Source organism: Ptychodera flava, chromosome 22 (genome assembly GCF_041260155.1).
Source record: "Ptychodera flava strain L36383 chromosome 22, AS_Pfla_20210202, whole genome shotgun sequence".
In the NCBI taxonomy this organism is placed as follows: Eukaryota; Metazoa; Hemichordata; class Enteropneusta; family Ptychoderidae; genus Ptychodera; species Ptychodera flava.
In genome coordinates, this window is record NC_091949.1 from 17,740,804 (window position 1) to 17,757,991 (window position 17,188).

Sequence of the window (17,188 nt, forward strand, 5' to 3'; positions counted from 1 at the left end):
CACTCTGGCAAGAACTCTGTATTTCCTTGTGTTTGATGAGTCTGACAGAAATGAAAGCCATTTTTATAGTATTATAGAAACTAACCATTTTTCATGACCCCTACATGACCTTTACATCCGCGTACATTTGTTGGCATGAGCTGAAAGATTTTGATTGAACCGCTATTTTCACTGAATTCTGCACCCCCTTTGTCACTCACTCTAAAGCAAAGACGTAGTCTCATTTTCAGGCCATTAATGTATGTTTGAAACCATGCGGTACCAAATAGTTCCACTGCAAATTTGGATGCAAGGTCACGCAGGGGTCATGAACTTGACCTGTGAAGACGGAATCATTAAAAACTTTTCATCTTGTGAGAAATATGTACTGTACATGGAAAGCATGATTGACCTTGCGTTGAGTAAGCCTTATGGATGTGAGACTTACAAATGTTTACCGGAGCAAAACACTCATTCAAAGGCATCAGGGTAAAGAAGTTATCATAAACTCAAGGAAATTACTCTATGATCTGACAGAAAAATGTGAAAGTTAATAACAATAACAACTGCGATTTGTTTTACATGTAGTTAAATGAGGTATGTTTAAAAATCAGAACATTGATGAAAACAACAACGGCCACCTACTGGTGGGCGTGACCTTTGACCTTCCAAATGAAGCAATTTGTAATCAAAATAATGTTGCATTAATCAACGACGTCAGCAAAACTTGTAAAACTTTAATTTAAATATTTTCTTTTTTCTTGTCAAAGAAAGAAATAGCCATTATGGCATAGCTGCTGATAAGCCCTTGTAGCCTTATGATAGGTCATAGCCTCGGGGCAATAGCCCCAGGGCAATAGCTCCTCCAGGGAAAATGGCTCCCAAGATGGCTGCCTTTAGGTATTTTTTCTAAGTTCATGTTGATGTTTCAGGGAGGCTTCTTTTTGCAGTGTGATTTATTTTGGTTCCAAGGCTACATGGTGTACATATTTTACATTAAACCACTCTGTAATTTTAACACAAACAAATTCTTAATCATCTCAATTCTAAGACTTTTAATCGTCAGATACTTTTCAGATCTTTTCCCACTATACACTGGAAATAAAAGAGCAACATCTAGGGTTTACTAAATTTTGTTTTTCATAGCTCTATACATGGACAGTCTCTTGAGTGGCTAACATTTTTCAATGAATTACTCAGTATGATTTGATTCAAGCTCAGGCATATCTGCCTGCATTCCCACTGAATGCATTTCGGTGCCATTTCTGGGGTCTAGTTTGGTGTAGTGTTCCTTCTCATCCTCCTTGTCTAAAGCCAGGTTCTCGTACGCATTGTTGTCACTTTCTTCTTTGACTTTCTCCTTAACGGCGTTCTGTTGCTCATTCAGCAGCTTTGCCTTGTTCACAGGGGGGCCTGCAGATGAAAGCCAACATCCTTTGAGAATGCAACACTTTTACATATAAAGATTAATAACACCATTTGATAATTGGATGGTGAAGTAAGGTCGTTTAATCTGCAAATGTAAGCTCATCTGCTTTTATATTAAGTTATGAGTAATTTGTAATATTGCAACATTCAGCTATATGGCACCTAACACGTTTGATGAATTTGAAAAATATGAAGATCCAATTATTTTTAATTAGTTCCAATTATAGAATGCGCCTCAAGGATAGATATCTGGACTCAAATTTTTACGATTTTTTGTTGCACAACTTGTAGGGGCTCGTTTTGAAGCTCATGAAGTAACTTAAGGTTTTCACATCCGTCCTTTTGTGAAAATCGAAAATTTGATTTTTCTCATAGAGTTAACGCAGGTAAGGCAGCCATTTTGAACTTCAAGACCTGGTAAATATCAGGCAATTTGTTTCTCCGGTACCAAATTTTACACTGTGACCCCCGCCTGATTTTTATGCATGATTTCAAAAGGGAGTGATATAAAGTTTTCTTTAAAAAAATTGAGCAAAAGTTTAAATCTTTCAATTTTGAAGTGTTTCCTACCTTAAATTGAATAATGCATACACATGGGGAGCCACAAAAGCACACAATCGTACAAAAACACTTGCACACAAGTACAATCATATACATGCATACGTACTACATATAGTACTAGCATGCATACATACATACATACATACATACATACATACATACATACATACATACATACATACGTACATACATACATACATGCATGCATACATGCATGCATACATACATACATACATACATACATACATACATACATACATACATACATACATACATACATACATACATACATACATACATACATAACGAGATGGACTGACGGATGAATGGACAAACAGACAGACAGACAGACAGACACACACACATATACATACCTATATAGATCAAGAGTATAGGCTGAAAACATTATTCCATGGGCACAGCCAATGAGAGTGATCAACAGGAACATACGGAAGTAGAACACTTCAAACAGCTGAGATTTTGCAAAGGCCAGGGGTATAATTCCCGCCAGATTTGTGAACGCAACACCACTGAGGATCTAGGAAAAATGATATAAAGTTGTTTGTAAATGATTGACGCAATTATCTTGAGATAGCAAATAGGAATCATATTTACAGTTACATGTTTTGACACTGTAGTGGAAGTTACAGGACGGAAAAAATGCAATTATCGAGAAATTATTTATCTTACCGAACTGCCCATGTGCCCCACGGCCAGTTGTGCTCGCTTCACCCGAGACGTCTCTGTACAAACGGCGAAGTATCGCGTGATGTGAGAAATGAACTCAACTGACATGCCAATGGCCTGGTGAGGTAAAACGAAAAAAGTAGATTTTGAGTTCAATATTTAGTAATTGTTTGCCACTTGAGCGATAAAATGTAGGCTTCACAAGGTTAAAGAAAGGAAATAGCATTTAAAACGATAGCTCGTTACTGTGTGGTATATTAGAACTCAACCGAGCTACTTGGCGTTAACTGGCATAGCATTGACTAGTGACCATTTAGGGTTGTCTTTTGCAAAATAGCAACAACTTTAACATTCTAGAATGAACATATTGGGTATTGTTATGGTAACTTTAATTTCGTAATGTTCTCCCTCCTCTTCTTATAACTTTTTCCCGCGATTTTCTTTTACAAATTCCGAGTTCTCCCAAGGGTTTAACTTCATCGCTGGTGGCGTGCTCTATATTATTTCTCTGCTAGTACCATGAGTACAGCGCCAGTCGGCGGGAGAGATCAGATTACATGCTGAAGCCGCCTGTAAACGCATACGTTTCAAATACTGCAAAGTGCTACAGCATTGAATTGACTTTCTAGGCTTATATCTGAATCATAGCCCAGAAGCCCTGCTGAATATAAATTCACACGGATACTAAAAACCATTTCATCTCAAAGACAAGTTATTATATGTTTTAAAGAAAGCTTACCATGACAAGGTTGACGAGGGAGACTGCATTGAGATCTATGTCCCACAGATACATGCAACCCAAGGTGTCTATGACAATGATGGCTATTGTGAGAACGATGGCGAAGGTCGAGAAAATATCAAATCCAAGAAGAATGAAAGTGACACAGAAGACAGCTATGAGGGCGATCGTCAACTGATAGACCGTGTCCTCTACCATGGTGAGATACTGCTCGTAGTAGATATACGTTATACTGAAAATGGAAATATAAATGCGTGATATTCAACGACCTTTGTAAAGATTTGTCCAAGAAAGGTAGATCAATTTATTGCGATGGGCAGTTAAAATATTAAAATTGATTTAATACTTTTTTCGATGCCATACTTTTGGCTTCAGGACAGCAAATGTTGCCAGATAGTTCTTAAATTGGTAATTTTTTTCCAACAAATTGCTTTTTTTATCATTGCCAGTGATCGATCTAACATTACGTATGAAAGGAAAATCCGCTCAGTTTCAAGATGTGTATAGTTGTTGCAAGTAATGTTTCACCATGCAGAGACTTCTCATATTGATCACAGAAGCTTTGCCATGTCTCTGGTCACAGCCCAAGAGGGACCGTGCTCTGGTGAACCATGATAAAGTTTGCCGGTTGTTTGGTCCGTTATGTTCCCTTGATACTGCATGTTTCCCTAATTTTCATAAAATGAAGGCGTTCAAAGATAAATGTTTCAATTCTTTTAACTGTGATTTTACCAGCGCATTATCCTCAGGCCTAATAAATACCTGCAGTCGACACCTTCAGTGCTATTTTGAATGATAAGCTTTCTCGGTGATGCATTAAGTTCCTGAGTACGCATGCGCACCCCCTCCCAAACACACTTTACCCGATGACCTACCTGTATGGAAACACGTAGTAGTCACCCCCGTCGGCGTTCAAACTGGCCGTGATATTGTCCGCTACCATCCGCGCTTGCTCTAATGAATACGTCAATTCCTGTGACGTCATTAGTACAGTATGGTACGTCATGAAGTTGGTAGCTGCATGAAAGATGATGTCGTAACCAGTGTGTTAATTAGAAGTGAGGAGCAACTCGAAAATTTCAAATATCAAATGTCCATCTGACTTTCAAACATATTTCGATGAACTGTGACGAAGGTATAGCTTAACTGACGGATAAAAAAAACAACGTAACATTTTCTTGTAACGGTCTCATAGTATAACATCTAGTACGACTACCAAATACCACACGTGCGGCATGTCTCTCTCTCTTGAAACACGCGATTCCATGGGAATAATTTTTTGAGTCTCGAATCTCTGATGGGTCGGAGAGAAAATGACTGTCTTGTCTTTCAACTTTCTGTTGAATCATTCGTCGCGGTTTAGATGAAATTAAAGAATAAATCAGTTGCTCTTACCCCCGACGGAGTTGTTTTCGTAAAGTTCAACTCCTACAGCATAGGCAGCTTTACCTCTGTAAGAGAGATGCACTTTACTAATTTCTAACTGAAAACGGAATTTTTGTCCAGAGAGTTTTGTTTGAAAGTGGTGGGACATGAACCATTTATTTAAAGCAGAATGCGCATCGGACTCTCAAATTTTCACAATATTTCGATTAATTGTAGCTTTTGTGGGCTGTCTCTGATTCATACGGAGTAAATTAACTTTTAACCGACTTATATTTGTGAATATCGGAAAATTTAATTTCGGAGTCAGCACAGAGTTGGCGGCCATTTTGAATTCCACTGTGAACACCAGTATGGGTATATTTTGGTAAATGGTTTCTCTGATCCTAAACTTTGCATGGTGACCTTTGACATGTATTCTTGATCACGAACGAGAATATTTGGAAGTTGCTTTGAGCAAAGTAGGAGAAGGATTTTAAAGATATACAGTCACCTGTAATCTAAATATGCCCATATATGGTCAAAGGGGTGTTCCTTGGTATTCAAATTGCCCATGTGAGGGTGCTGTTTTTAAAAAGCGGCCACCCGCTGAAAATCTGTGATTTGTTAGATTTTCTCTTTCCGTGGTAACTGTGGCAAAATTGGAACAGGTGACAGTATACCTTTAAACTTTCTAGGCGCGTTCTTACGCAAAAAACTAAATGTCGACGCTTTCTCTGTCCCTGTAAAATTATTTCAACTGTATGTAATATACTTGTTTTAGTGCAACAGATAATGCTGATACTCAAGTTGCAAAGAAAGAATTGAAATGCTTTGAAACTGACCCCTTAGCGCAGTAGATATTTGGATTGTCTTCCAAGAACCACGGCAGGTACTCATCAAACTGACTGGGTGTCGGTCGTTGGCCCCTCTGATCCGTGCTTAAGCATGATTGGCACTGTAACTGGTTGCCTGTTGACGGAATGAAAATATTTCATCAGGTGATATGATATGATTTCAGGACATCTGTATCCAGTTAATCCTCACCTGAGCTTCTAAGCTGACAGAAGGCCACTAGATAATTCTCATATCAGTGATTACTACAGAGATATCCTAACTTATCCAAAGAAAACACGGATTTTATAGACGGGCGTGGGGTTTGAAGATTAACGGCGTGCAATTTAGACCGAGAGTTTACATGTTACCTACCGTCGAAATCCGCTGGGCAGAACTCGCCAGTCGCGATGAATTCCCGACAACATGGTCGAAATAAGGTGAAACTCGGCAGTAGCCAGTCGAAGTAGTCGTCGAGCCACGACATGGTGGGTAACGCGATCGTGGTACTGGAAGAGAGTTAAAACGTTGTGAAGCACTGATCTTTGGTTTTCTGATTGCAAAGCTTAGATAACGCTAGGAACGTGTAATACAATGCATTCCGACTATGAACGACCGATCTTGCTTTTGCTCTACTCTTGAACGTGTTTCCGTGTCTTGTGAGAGTTGTAATAAATCAGATTCTTTAGTTTTGTGATATTCAAATGTTTTCCTTGTGCAGAATACTCGTAGACAGTCTAACGGGCTAGTTTTTATGATTTTCCCATGTTTTATTATGTATCAATCGTAATTTCTTATTCTACTCCAGGAAAACATGTTGTGCCATCCACTCACTATTTAGCTTGCCAACACAGTGTCATTTCAGTTCTAGAAGGACCAGAATTCACTTGTCAACATTGCGATCATTGGGTCATTGGGTTGTTTCAGCAAAGATTTTACAGAAAGTATATCTGGGACTAATAATACAACGTTCGTTCTATTTGCGTCGTGTCTGATCCCTGTTACAGGTATACTAGTCCCAGTGAATACACAAGAGAATCTCATTGAGAAATGTTCAGCATGCTGTCCTTCAGAATTAAGTACCATTTCACAAGACCGCCCACCCCTCCGTCCCCGCCCTAACCCTCTTAAATCTATCATAGTCGGACTCTGATTTTAGAATCTGGCATTAAAGGTATACTGTCACCTGTTCCAACTTTGCCACAGATCCATCGAAAGAGAAAATCTAACCAATCACAGATTTTAAGCGGGTGGCCGCTTTTTAAAAACAGCACCCTCACATGGGCATTTTGAATACCAAGGAACGCCCCTTTGACCATATATGGACTTATTTAGATTACAGGTGACTGTATACCTTTTAACATCGAACATGTGTACTTTAAGAAAAGAAGATAAGCACAGTCGGTGACTGGTTTGGCAGAGAGAAAATCAATACACCTACTATTCAGGGTCCTGGGCCGCAAAATATATTTGTTGAGTCAATGAATCAGGGTTACACCCGGCTCCTCCACATATTCGATTCTGTCCGGGATGTTGGAATAATTGTAACCATGGGCAACGACAAAGTAGACTGGCGATCCAACGCTGAGGTAAGCACCAGATCTTGAAAGAAGTCTAGAACATAGGAGTCCTGCGCAAAACAAAATAGTGTGAAGACAATCTTAAGAACAAAAAAAATACCGCAATTATACGGTGTCGCTCAAATTTGATCAGAATTGGTACATACCAGTATGGGTACCAAAGATCAACAATAAATGTTGTTTCTATCTGTTCAGTGCAGGAAAATTCTACGTTGATGTTATGACAATGATTTCTGCACAGTACAACCAGAAAAACAACAAGAAATATTTAAACCAGAAAAACAAGAATGACAAAAGTAACAAAAAGTTTGACCATAGACGGTCTTCCTCCCCTCTACTGACGGTCTTCCTCCCCTCTACTGTCAATGGTTTGAGCAGGTCTGTTAATATGTAACAGTTCATAAACAATGACAGGAAATGACTCAAGTCAGTGGAGTAAGCCTGTTTCAAGCCTGTTTCAGAATTTCGCTTTTTCTTACCTCATTTGCACATTTTGACACTGATGTGTTCATTTGAACAAATTCACATCTCAACCCATACATCTACCTGTACACCAAATACTGAGACGGTAGCTTTTGCGGTATGGGAGCCTTTGTGTGTGACGGACATACATCCGCACATACCCACAAATATACAGACATAGACGCCACTTAGACTCATCATATAAGCTCTTTTTGGTATTTATATATAAAACCAAATATGAGTTTAAAAATGTGTGTGTCCAAAGATATTCATCAGCTTAGCAGATTAAATGTAGTATGAAGTTTCTATAACACAAGCAGTCAATGTTTTTCAGTGTATTGAGCTTTCGATCTGTCATGGACGACGATCTTCATCAGAATGACAAAAAGAAATGAATAATTTATTGACCACTAGATGGCGATGTGATCAACTGATTGTAAATATGGGGTATTTCAAGACCCGCATCTCTGTTTATTTGTGGATTGTGACGTCTAATGTTAATGGCTTCTCGGATCTTTCTTGGCAAGCCAAACTGTGCTGAATCAATGATGGTAATGGAATTCCGATCGATATCGTGATGGCATTGCTGTGCATGTTGGGATACGGCTGATGAAACTGTCTTATCTCTCACGGATTTCCGAGGTTCGTCAATTCTTGTTTTAAGTTGTCTACCTGTCTCAGGTAGACAACTTACAAAGATACAATGAACGAGGATTACACGTGCGAGTAGCATTATGTTTAGAAACGTAGCAGTTGGAACAACTTTCCTCTATGTAACAATGTGATCGTCTTTGGTGTGCCTGAACTCACGGAAACACGAGTCCCGAGAAATGTGATGACTTTCATTGAAAGTTTGAAGTACGGATTCTCCTGTCAGTTATATACATCAGTAACAGCAAGATTTGAAAAATGGTCATCTGTACAAATTTTATAATTGATTTCCAATACTACCATTATTCATGGAATGATTCGCCTTCTTGAAGTATGCTGTATTCGTAGTTGGAGAAACACTTACCCTCGGCATCGATAAGGAAGCATCGAGGCCGATTTGGAGTTTAGTCGTCCAAACACAACATGCACAGAAAAACCCGACGAAACATATGATCTGCAAAGCAAATTAACAGATAATATATGTATATGTAGGAAACATTCAGACGGACGGACAGACAGACAGACAGACACGAAAGAGGCAAACAGCCGGGCATGGAAGACAGACAAACAGACATACAGGCAGGAGGATTAAGATCAAATTTAGACATACGGTTGAAAGCATAACAAAACATAGGGCCAAAGTCCCTGAAGCTACTATAGACATGGATACAAAATTAAGTATTTCCTGACTGTATGAAATTATCTCACTAAGGTCATCCTAGGGACCTGTAAACCAAATATTAAAGCTGTCTGACTAGCGGTTTTGAAAAAACAAGCGACTCAACAGTTGACAGAGCTCTGCTGTGTTATGTAGAGAATAACCTTTTGTGACACATGTATTGATGAGGAAGGTGGATATCTTTGATAGCTCATTTCAGGATGGCCTGACCAAAAATAGAAAAAAAATTCCGTAAAAATACAGATTTGCATATTTCATCACAATTTTAACAAATCTAAGTTGGGTTATCCCTAGGGACCTATACACCAAATAACAAAGCTGTCTGACCAGTGGTTAAAGAAGAAGATTTTTTACCAAAAACACCTTTTTTGGTGCTAATTTGCATATTTTCAACAATATCAAAAATTAATAAAAACAGTTTCTCAAAATCATATATTTTGTCCACACAACAAATATCAAATCAGTAAGTACTGCAGTTCTCAAGATATTTGAGTGGACGGACGCCTCACAAATTGACATACATACATACATATATACATACATACACACATACTGACAGTGCACGCCGGACAGATACCCATCCCAATAGCTTCTATAGACTATATTAGTCTATAGTAGCTAATAAACGAGAGTTAATTACATTCTAATTAAAGTAAACAAGACTTGCTTAAATCAAGATTTTTGTCATAAAAAACAGCATATCTGTCAGGTTATAAAGACTCTTAAGTTGGTTATCTTTTTATCAGTATTTTCATCCTATTAACCAAGCACATTTTAACTTTCAAATTAACATTGTAAGTAAGTTCTGTTGAATAAGTTGAGACTGTACGTACTCAGAGAAAGCACTCTGAAGAGACAAATGTTTGAAACTTAAGAAGTTCAAGGTCATCACAAGCATCATGTAACACTTTCCTTGCACTGTTTACACAGATTGCATAATTGCTATAAATAGCACATGAGGAATCTTACAGCCCAGCTTTACCATAAAAACCCTATCACTTTGATCGCTCTTTTAATTGACCACTCTATTTTTTTCCCCAAAAAAGTAATTTTATTTTATCCTTACCAAGTCAACCATAAATGGAAATTAGAACTTTCTCTATCTCTATTTATTTGACCACCCTATCATGACAAACTATTATGAGCAATTTCTTTTAGATAACATACAGGGCACAATAAATGATGGTTCAGAATATGTCAAAGTTGGGATTCAGGAAAGTTGCCTTTACATGTTTTAATCCTCCAAGATGGTAAGCATTTCACTATGAACTGTCAAAAAAAGTTGAATTTTCTGATAATTCTACACTAAAATTAGCTTGGCTTTGATGATTTCCTAATTAATTCAATTATTTAAAATCATATTAATTATTTTTTTCTGAGAGAATTGATAGGGTTTATACAGTACAAGAATTACACACAATGTAAGTCAAGTTTTGATCAAAAATGACAAAAAAATTCCTTAAAAATACAGATTTGCATATTTCATCACAATTTGAACAAATCTAAGTTTGGTGGTCCCTAGGGACCTGTATACCAAATAACAAAGCTGTCTGCCCAGCGGTTATGAAGAAGAAGATTTTTTACCAAAAACGCCTTTTTTGGCATTAATTTGCCTATTTTCAACAATATCAAAAAATTAAAAAAAATAGTTTCTCAAAATCATATTTTTCATCTACACAACAAATATCAAATCAGTAAGTACTGCGGTTCTCAAGATATTTGAGTGGACGGACGCCTCACAAACGGACATACATACATACATACATACATACATACATACAGACTGACGACGGACGCCGGACGGATACCCATCCCAATAGCTTCTATAGACTATAGTCTATAGTAGCTAATAATACCATTTATATTCGATCTTTGCAAGTCTTGCAGCAAAACAAACGATAACTATAAAGTAATAGTTTAATAGCTTTTATCTTTTGCTCCATACAAAGCTACGCCCGCCTGCTTCTGTAGCTTGGAAAATGCAGTGCATTTTAATTTCGAATCCAGCTTACTTCATTCTCAACAAGCATATACTTTCAGATTTCGTAGGGCGGTTGCCGACTTCCTGACAGGCAAATCGACGGAGACAAAGGCATATTTACACATAGCTAGGGGAGATACAAGGGAGACAAAGTCAGAGAGAGAGAGAGAGAGAGAGAGAGAGAGAGAGAGAGAGAGAGAGAGAGAGAGACTTACAACAATTGGTCGGACCCACTTATTGACAAGGAATGGTGCGAAGTACTTAGACATGAATGAATGCAGCAATTCTTTGTGTTCAGGTTGTTCCTTGGTCTGGGGCGGTATGCAGCAGCAAATGTCATAACGACCGGCCTGGAAGAAGTAAAACGAAAGGAAATGATTTTCCGTCGGAAAAATGAATCTCTCCATTGAAGTAAAGTGAGTGTGAGTGTTTTGTGTTAATGTTAGTGTCATGTCTTTTTCATTTCAGCTTTTAAAGTGCGTGTATATCGGTGCATCCCCTTTGATGACATGTAATGTTACTATACTGTGACAAGACTCGTGCCAAACCTTAAAGTTAAAATGATAATATGTGATAAAATTTTCATTTATTTTGGTTCTATAAAACAAATACGCTTTTGCCGGTTCACCGGCGTCCTCTTAATGTCGTCAATGCGTCATGCTATTGATCCCCAATTCCACATCATGGCCAAGTTTGCAATCACTGTCCACTCACCTCTTGTCTCCGGAGATCAAGTATGATCAACGCGATGAATGCAGACACAAGGAGCATGAAATCGAAGAGAACCGCTAAACCGGCGTAGAGGGCAAATGTCTGCACGGCCGGCATAGTTGTCAGTGCACCTAGAAAAGATTTACAAATCAGACAAGCACACGTCACCAAAAAGAAAAAGCAGGTGTCCTTCGTGGGTATGGCGATTAAGCATATGTTGACCGTAAAGTGCGGTACTGTAAAGGAATTTTTTGTCTAAAAAAAGACCATCTATTTAAAACATCCGACCATCCATACATCCATCCATCTATTCATACTCATCTATATATCTATTCATACTCATCTATCCATCTATTCATACTCATCTATCCATCTATTCATACTCATCTATCCATCTATTCATACTCATCCTTACATGTATACATGCATACATGCATGCATGTATTCATGAATACATACATACATACATGCATACATACATACATACATACATACATACATACATACATACATGCATGCATACAGACATACATACAGACAGACAGACAGACAGACAGACAGACAGACAGACATTTAACCATTACCGTTATCAATATCCACACGGTATTTAAACTTCCCTACACAGATAGCAATAGAAGATAGAATGACGAAAGTACAGAATCTTTAACGACGAATGTTAAATCTTTATCTTTAAAGCGTCTTGAAGCTTCTTACCTATAAAGAATGCTACAGATTCTGTCAAACTGCATAGCATCATACTCGGTCCAACTTCGCCCAGTACGCGACCGACATGCTCTTCGCGAGTTTCGTTCTCTCCTCTGGTAGTTCTCTGTGAAATAGTTTAAGTTTATGAATCAAGTTAGGATGGTAACAGCCTCGCATTTAATTGAAGATGTAACACTGAGACTTGTTCATTTCTATAGTTACCGGGTATCGAACAATGTAAAACTGAAATCCGTGCGTTCAAAATTGTTCATATTATAAAGCTATCGAGCAGTTCCGCATGAAATGCCAACATTCTCTGGCACGGTGTTTTGGAATAGGGAATCACAGCTATAGGCTTTGTCCATAAGTTTGGCATCAGGACAGGCATACCAGGGCATTTAACACATCTGATTCAACCATTTCCAATCCGCCAGTCGAGGCAAGGGTTTGGGTTGGGAAATATCAGGATGTAACTGCCCTAGTACCGAAAGCCAAAGTCAAGCCCAAGTCAGGTAATTGTTTGTCATACAGAGAACAACAGTTGTGTTTAAACACACTTCACGTTTTCACTGAAATTCGGCCTACAGAGACTATCGTAACTGCGATTATGGTTATATGTGTAAATTCATTGACTCTCACAGAGTTTCTGTGATTTAGTCTAAAAATCACAGTTTAGCTCCATTCCTTATATCTATTGCGCATCTTTGCGTCTTTTTTCACTACCGTTTACACTTATAATGTGATAAAGAGGGCGAAGAAGCTAAAACATCCGGTGTTTTTGACAAATTTAGTGATGGAAATGAGCGATCATAAATTTACAACTCCTGTATTTTCATGTTGCACATAGCACAAAGCGAATGCTACCTTCGTTATTTTTATTGTCGAGAACATAAACATTGATTTGGGTGGGACGTTTATTTTTGCGCCCAGTAAAGTCAAACTTCATTGACTCTTCTTGCTTGAAGTAAGGAATTCACAGCACATTTCATTGTAGCTGTGTAAAGTCAAAACTTCAGTCACCTAGAATTCTAGTTGTTGAACTTACAAACTCTAAGATATCAGCTACTACTAACCAATTACAGATTTTAAGCGGGCGGCCTTTTTTATAACAGCGCCCTCACATGGGTATTTTGAATAACGAGGAACGCCTCTTTGACCATATATGGGCACATTTAGATTACAGGTGACTGAATACCTTTAATTACATCGACGAGCGCAGCGTTTTTTGTTGTACATGTATTTGCAAATGACATAATTGTTCTCTCATGAACATGCATAAATAAATGGGTGTCTGCAATTCTAGATTGCGTTAAAGCAGAAATGACGAAAATACATCTTACTTTGCGTCTGCCGGTGTTAACATTAACACGGAAAGACACATTAATGGCTCAGACTGGAAACTGCAACAACAACCACGCATGCAACACTGACAAAGTTTGTCTGTATCTCCCGCAGTTTTGTGGAGGGACCGCGATCTAGTTCTAGCACGGTCATTCCACAAAAGTGACTGTAGTTCTAGTGACAAACCTGCTACCGCGAACAGCTCGATAGCAGCAGACGGCGATAGATAATGGATAAGAGAATAAGTTCGCCCCCCCCCACCCACCCCACCCCGACTTATTCCCGTTCCTTACCTGATAATCCAGGACAAAGATGAACATCATGTCCGCACCGACAGCCAAGAGGAGGAAGGGGACCACTTCAATGATAATCAGCGTGGTTTGAACACCGAGGTAAGCGTAGATACCCATGGCGGCGAACACTGAGCAAAGGATCAGCAGTATACCACCCAATCCGAGGGTTACCTTTGAATCAATCTGTCGAAAATAACCATGGAAACAACAAAAATGGAGATTGAAGAATTTCCCGACATGTGTACTAGATGGACCAAACTGTTAACTTACATGTAAAATGGTAAAACCATAGACGCTAACTAGGGTTTATGGTAAAGCGTACTAAACGTTGTTTGTAATTTTTATAGCCGGTGGAAGTTTTTGTCACTAAATGGGAGGCTTCAAATGAGCTCTCCAAAATTGGAGACCAAAATAGAAATGTAAAAGTTAGAGAGTACAATTATCCCAGAATGCGCATCTGAGACAGACATTCGCACTTTCAGAACTTTTACAAGTCTTCTCTGATATACCACTTATGGAGAGGGGTCATTTCAAGCTCCTGGAGTAAACAAATTTTCACTGTCTTAATTTTTCGAAAATCGAAAATTCCTATTTTCCCCCATAGAGTTAACACAGGGTGGCGGCCATTTTGAATTTCAAATATCCGTAAATGTTTGGTAATTTGTTTCTGTAGTACAAAACTTTTCACGGTGACCGCACTTCTTATTCTTCATTTGGAAAGAGGATGGTTGAGAGTTTTATTGAGGACAGTTTGAGCAAAAGTTTAAGTCTATCATTTTCGAGGCGCGTACCGCCTGTAAGAGTAATACGCGGTAATAAAGCCATTGGCTGAAAGGAGTGTACTCACCAAGAGTCGTCGATCGCAGCGGTAGATTTCTCCCAGTGCGATGGTGATATAACAGAAGATAAAGACATAACTCAAAACAATCGTTAGAATATCGGCCTGGCTGGCTCGAATCAGCTCATCCTCAATCGATCTCTAAAATAGCGGGAAAATTAAAATAGAATGTCACAAAAATGCACAAACAGCGAGATGGCGTGTACTTCGACAAAAGGGGGATAGTTACCCCATTTCCTGTTTTGCGTGTTTAAGTGTTGTTAATTTTTTCATTCATGGGTATTGATACCTGACAAAATAACGATCACTATAAAAATCTATTCAAATTGCAATCAACCGCAACAATCAAGTATTGCACAAGAATAAACGGAATTATTTTTCAATCTTTCGACTTTGCATTAAAAAACAGAGTCGCTCTCTTTCCGATAATATCTCTTACGACTCTTTGTTTGACTTCCTACCATCAACCTTTTCAAGCCTTGGACTATTTACGATGAAGCGCAATCGACAGCAGCTTCTGTATTGTCAAGGTCAAGGCAACCTAGGTAATGCCTAGCCTTCCCTTGATTTCAACATCATGGTATGGTACAGATATCTTTTGAAATTTGTATGCATTGTATACATACATACATACATACATACATACATACATACATACATACATACATACATACATACATACATACATACATACATACATACATACATACATACATACATACATACATACATACATACAAACATACATACATACATACATACATACATACATACATACATACATACATACATACATACATACATACATACATACATACATACATACATACATACATACATACATACATACATACATACATACATACATACATACATACAAACGTACATACATACATACATACATACATACATACATACATACATACATACATACATACATACATACATACATACATACATACATACATACATACATACATACATACATACATACATACATACATACATACATACATACATACATACATACATACATACATACATACATACATACATACATACATACATACATACATACATAAAGACAGACAGACAGACAGACAGACAGAGACAGGCCGACAGATTGGTGACTGTCACATACCTCTGCATAGTAACTCATACTCATGTTCGTGTTGTTCCATGTTGACACAATATCAAGAAAAGCTGTTTCCCAAGTTTTCACTCTATCAACAATCTCGTCATTGTCAACGTAGTTATCGTTCAAGAATGTTAACAGATATGGCCGTGGCGTTGTTGTAATTATCGTCTGCAGAAAAAAATCAAAATTTTCTCTCAAAATGAAAACTTTTTGGGCATCACAAATTAGACAGAGACTGAGAGACAGAGACAGAGAGACAGACAGACAGATAGAGGGATGGGATGGGGCATCCAACAGCCAGTAAACACTATTTCGTTTCGTTTCGTTCACAGTGACGTTACTCTCTAGACTGTCGACAGTCCATTGTGCTTTTTCTCTTCTATTATTGGTATGGTCTCTCGCACATACGGGGTGGGAAATGCTGCAGACATAGTCACGAGTGCAGGCGTGAGGGACCCGTGTGCCTCCGACACTCGTGGTCATGCCCGCGGCATTCCCAGTTCGACCCGTCGGCGCTATGCTTGCGACCCCACCCCCTCGTATATGCGATAGACTAGAAAAGAAAAAGGCACAAGGGACTGTTGACAGTCAAGTTTCTGTCCACTGAACACATTTAAAGATCGCCGGTTCGTGGACGGAATGGTGAAAAATGTTAAATAAATGCGGGAAAATAATTGCAAAATATTTGCTGCCTTGCTGTTTGTTTTAAAAAAGGTCATTTGACAGCATAATAAGCGATCTAGATCTGAATTTAACCGCAGTCACCTGTGGTCTATTCCGCTCTGCGTCTATGCGCCCCATAGACGTGTGTACATATGCCCGGGGCGCATAGACGCAGAGCGGAATAGACCACAGGTGACTGTGAATTAACGATAGGCCCTCGCGGGTCTTTGATACATTAAAATCACTGACAGGCTTATACATTCCGTCACATGATTAAAATACTTCTGACCGGGAGTGAGTATCACAATGTAATTAGCATAACTTCGCATTGAGAAAATGCATAAATTTATAATCTTCCCATAATACAAAATACTAAAGGTAATTCTTAATATTAATGAGGGTATCCTTAATTAGCTACAAATCAAAGTTTCATGATTGTCAACGCAATACAAGTGGTGCCTGCTGCAACAGCGTCTCGGGAAAAAAATGAGAATTAGCCAAAGAAATTGCTTGGATCTTATAAAGCAAATTTGATTGCTATAGGACGAACTGATTT

At 38.4% G+C, this 17,188-nt stretch overlaps 1 protein-coding gene across 1 annotated transcript; it reads right to left on the bottom strand.

The window, feature by feature from the left end:
* Positions 1-1,225: 1,225 nt before the first annotated feature.
* Positions 1,226-16,131, bottom strand: LOC139122847 (NPC intracellular cholesterol transporter 1-like). The gene is given in 18 exon segments (XM_070688658.1): positions 1,226-1,392; positions 2,343-2,506; positions 2,659-2,772; positions 3,395-3,626; positions 4,270-4,411; positions 4,790-4,845; positions 5,602-5,728; positions 5,966-6,099; positions 7,032-7,122; positions 7,125-7,187; positions 7,190-7,220; positions 8,648-8,737; positions 11,159-11,293; positions 11,658-11,785; positions 12,369-12,483; positions 13,994-14,176; positions 14,841-14,972; positions 15,973-16,131. Coding segments are annotated over 18 exon segments (1,995 nt in total). The 5' UTR covers positions 15,997-16,131; the 3' UTR covers positions 1,226-1,358.
* Positions 16,132-17,188: the final 1,057 nt, after the last annotated feature.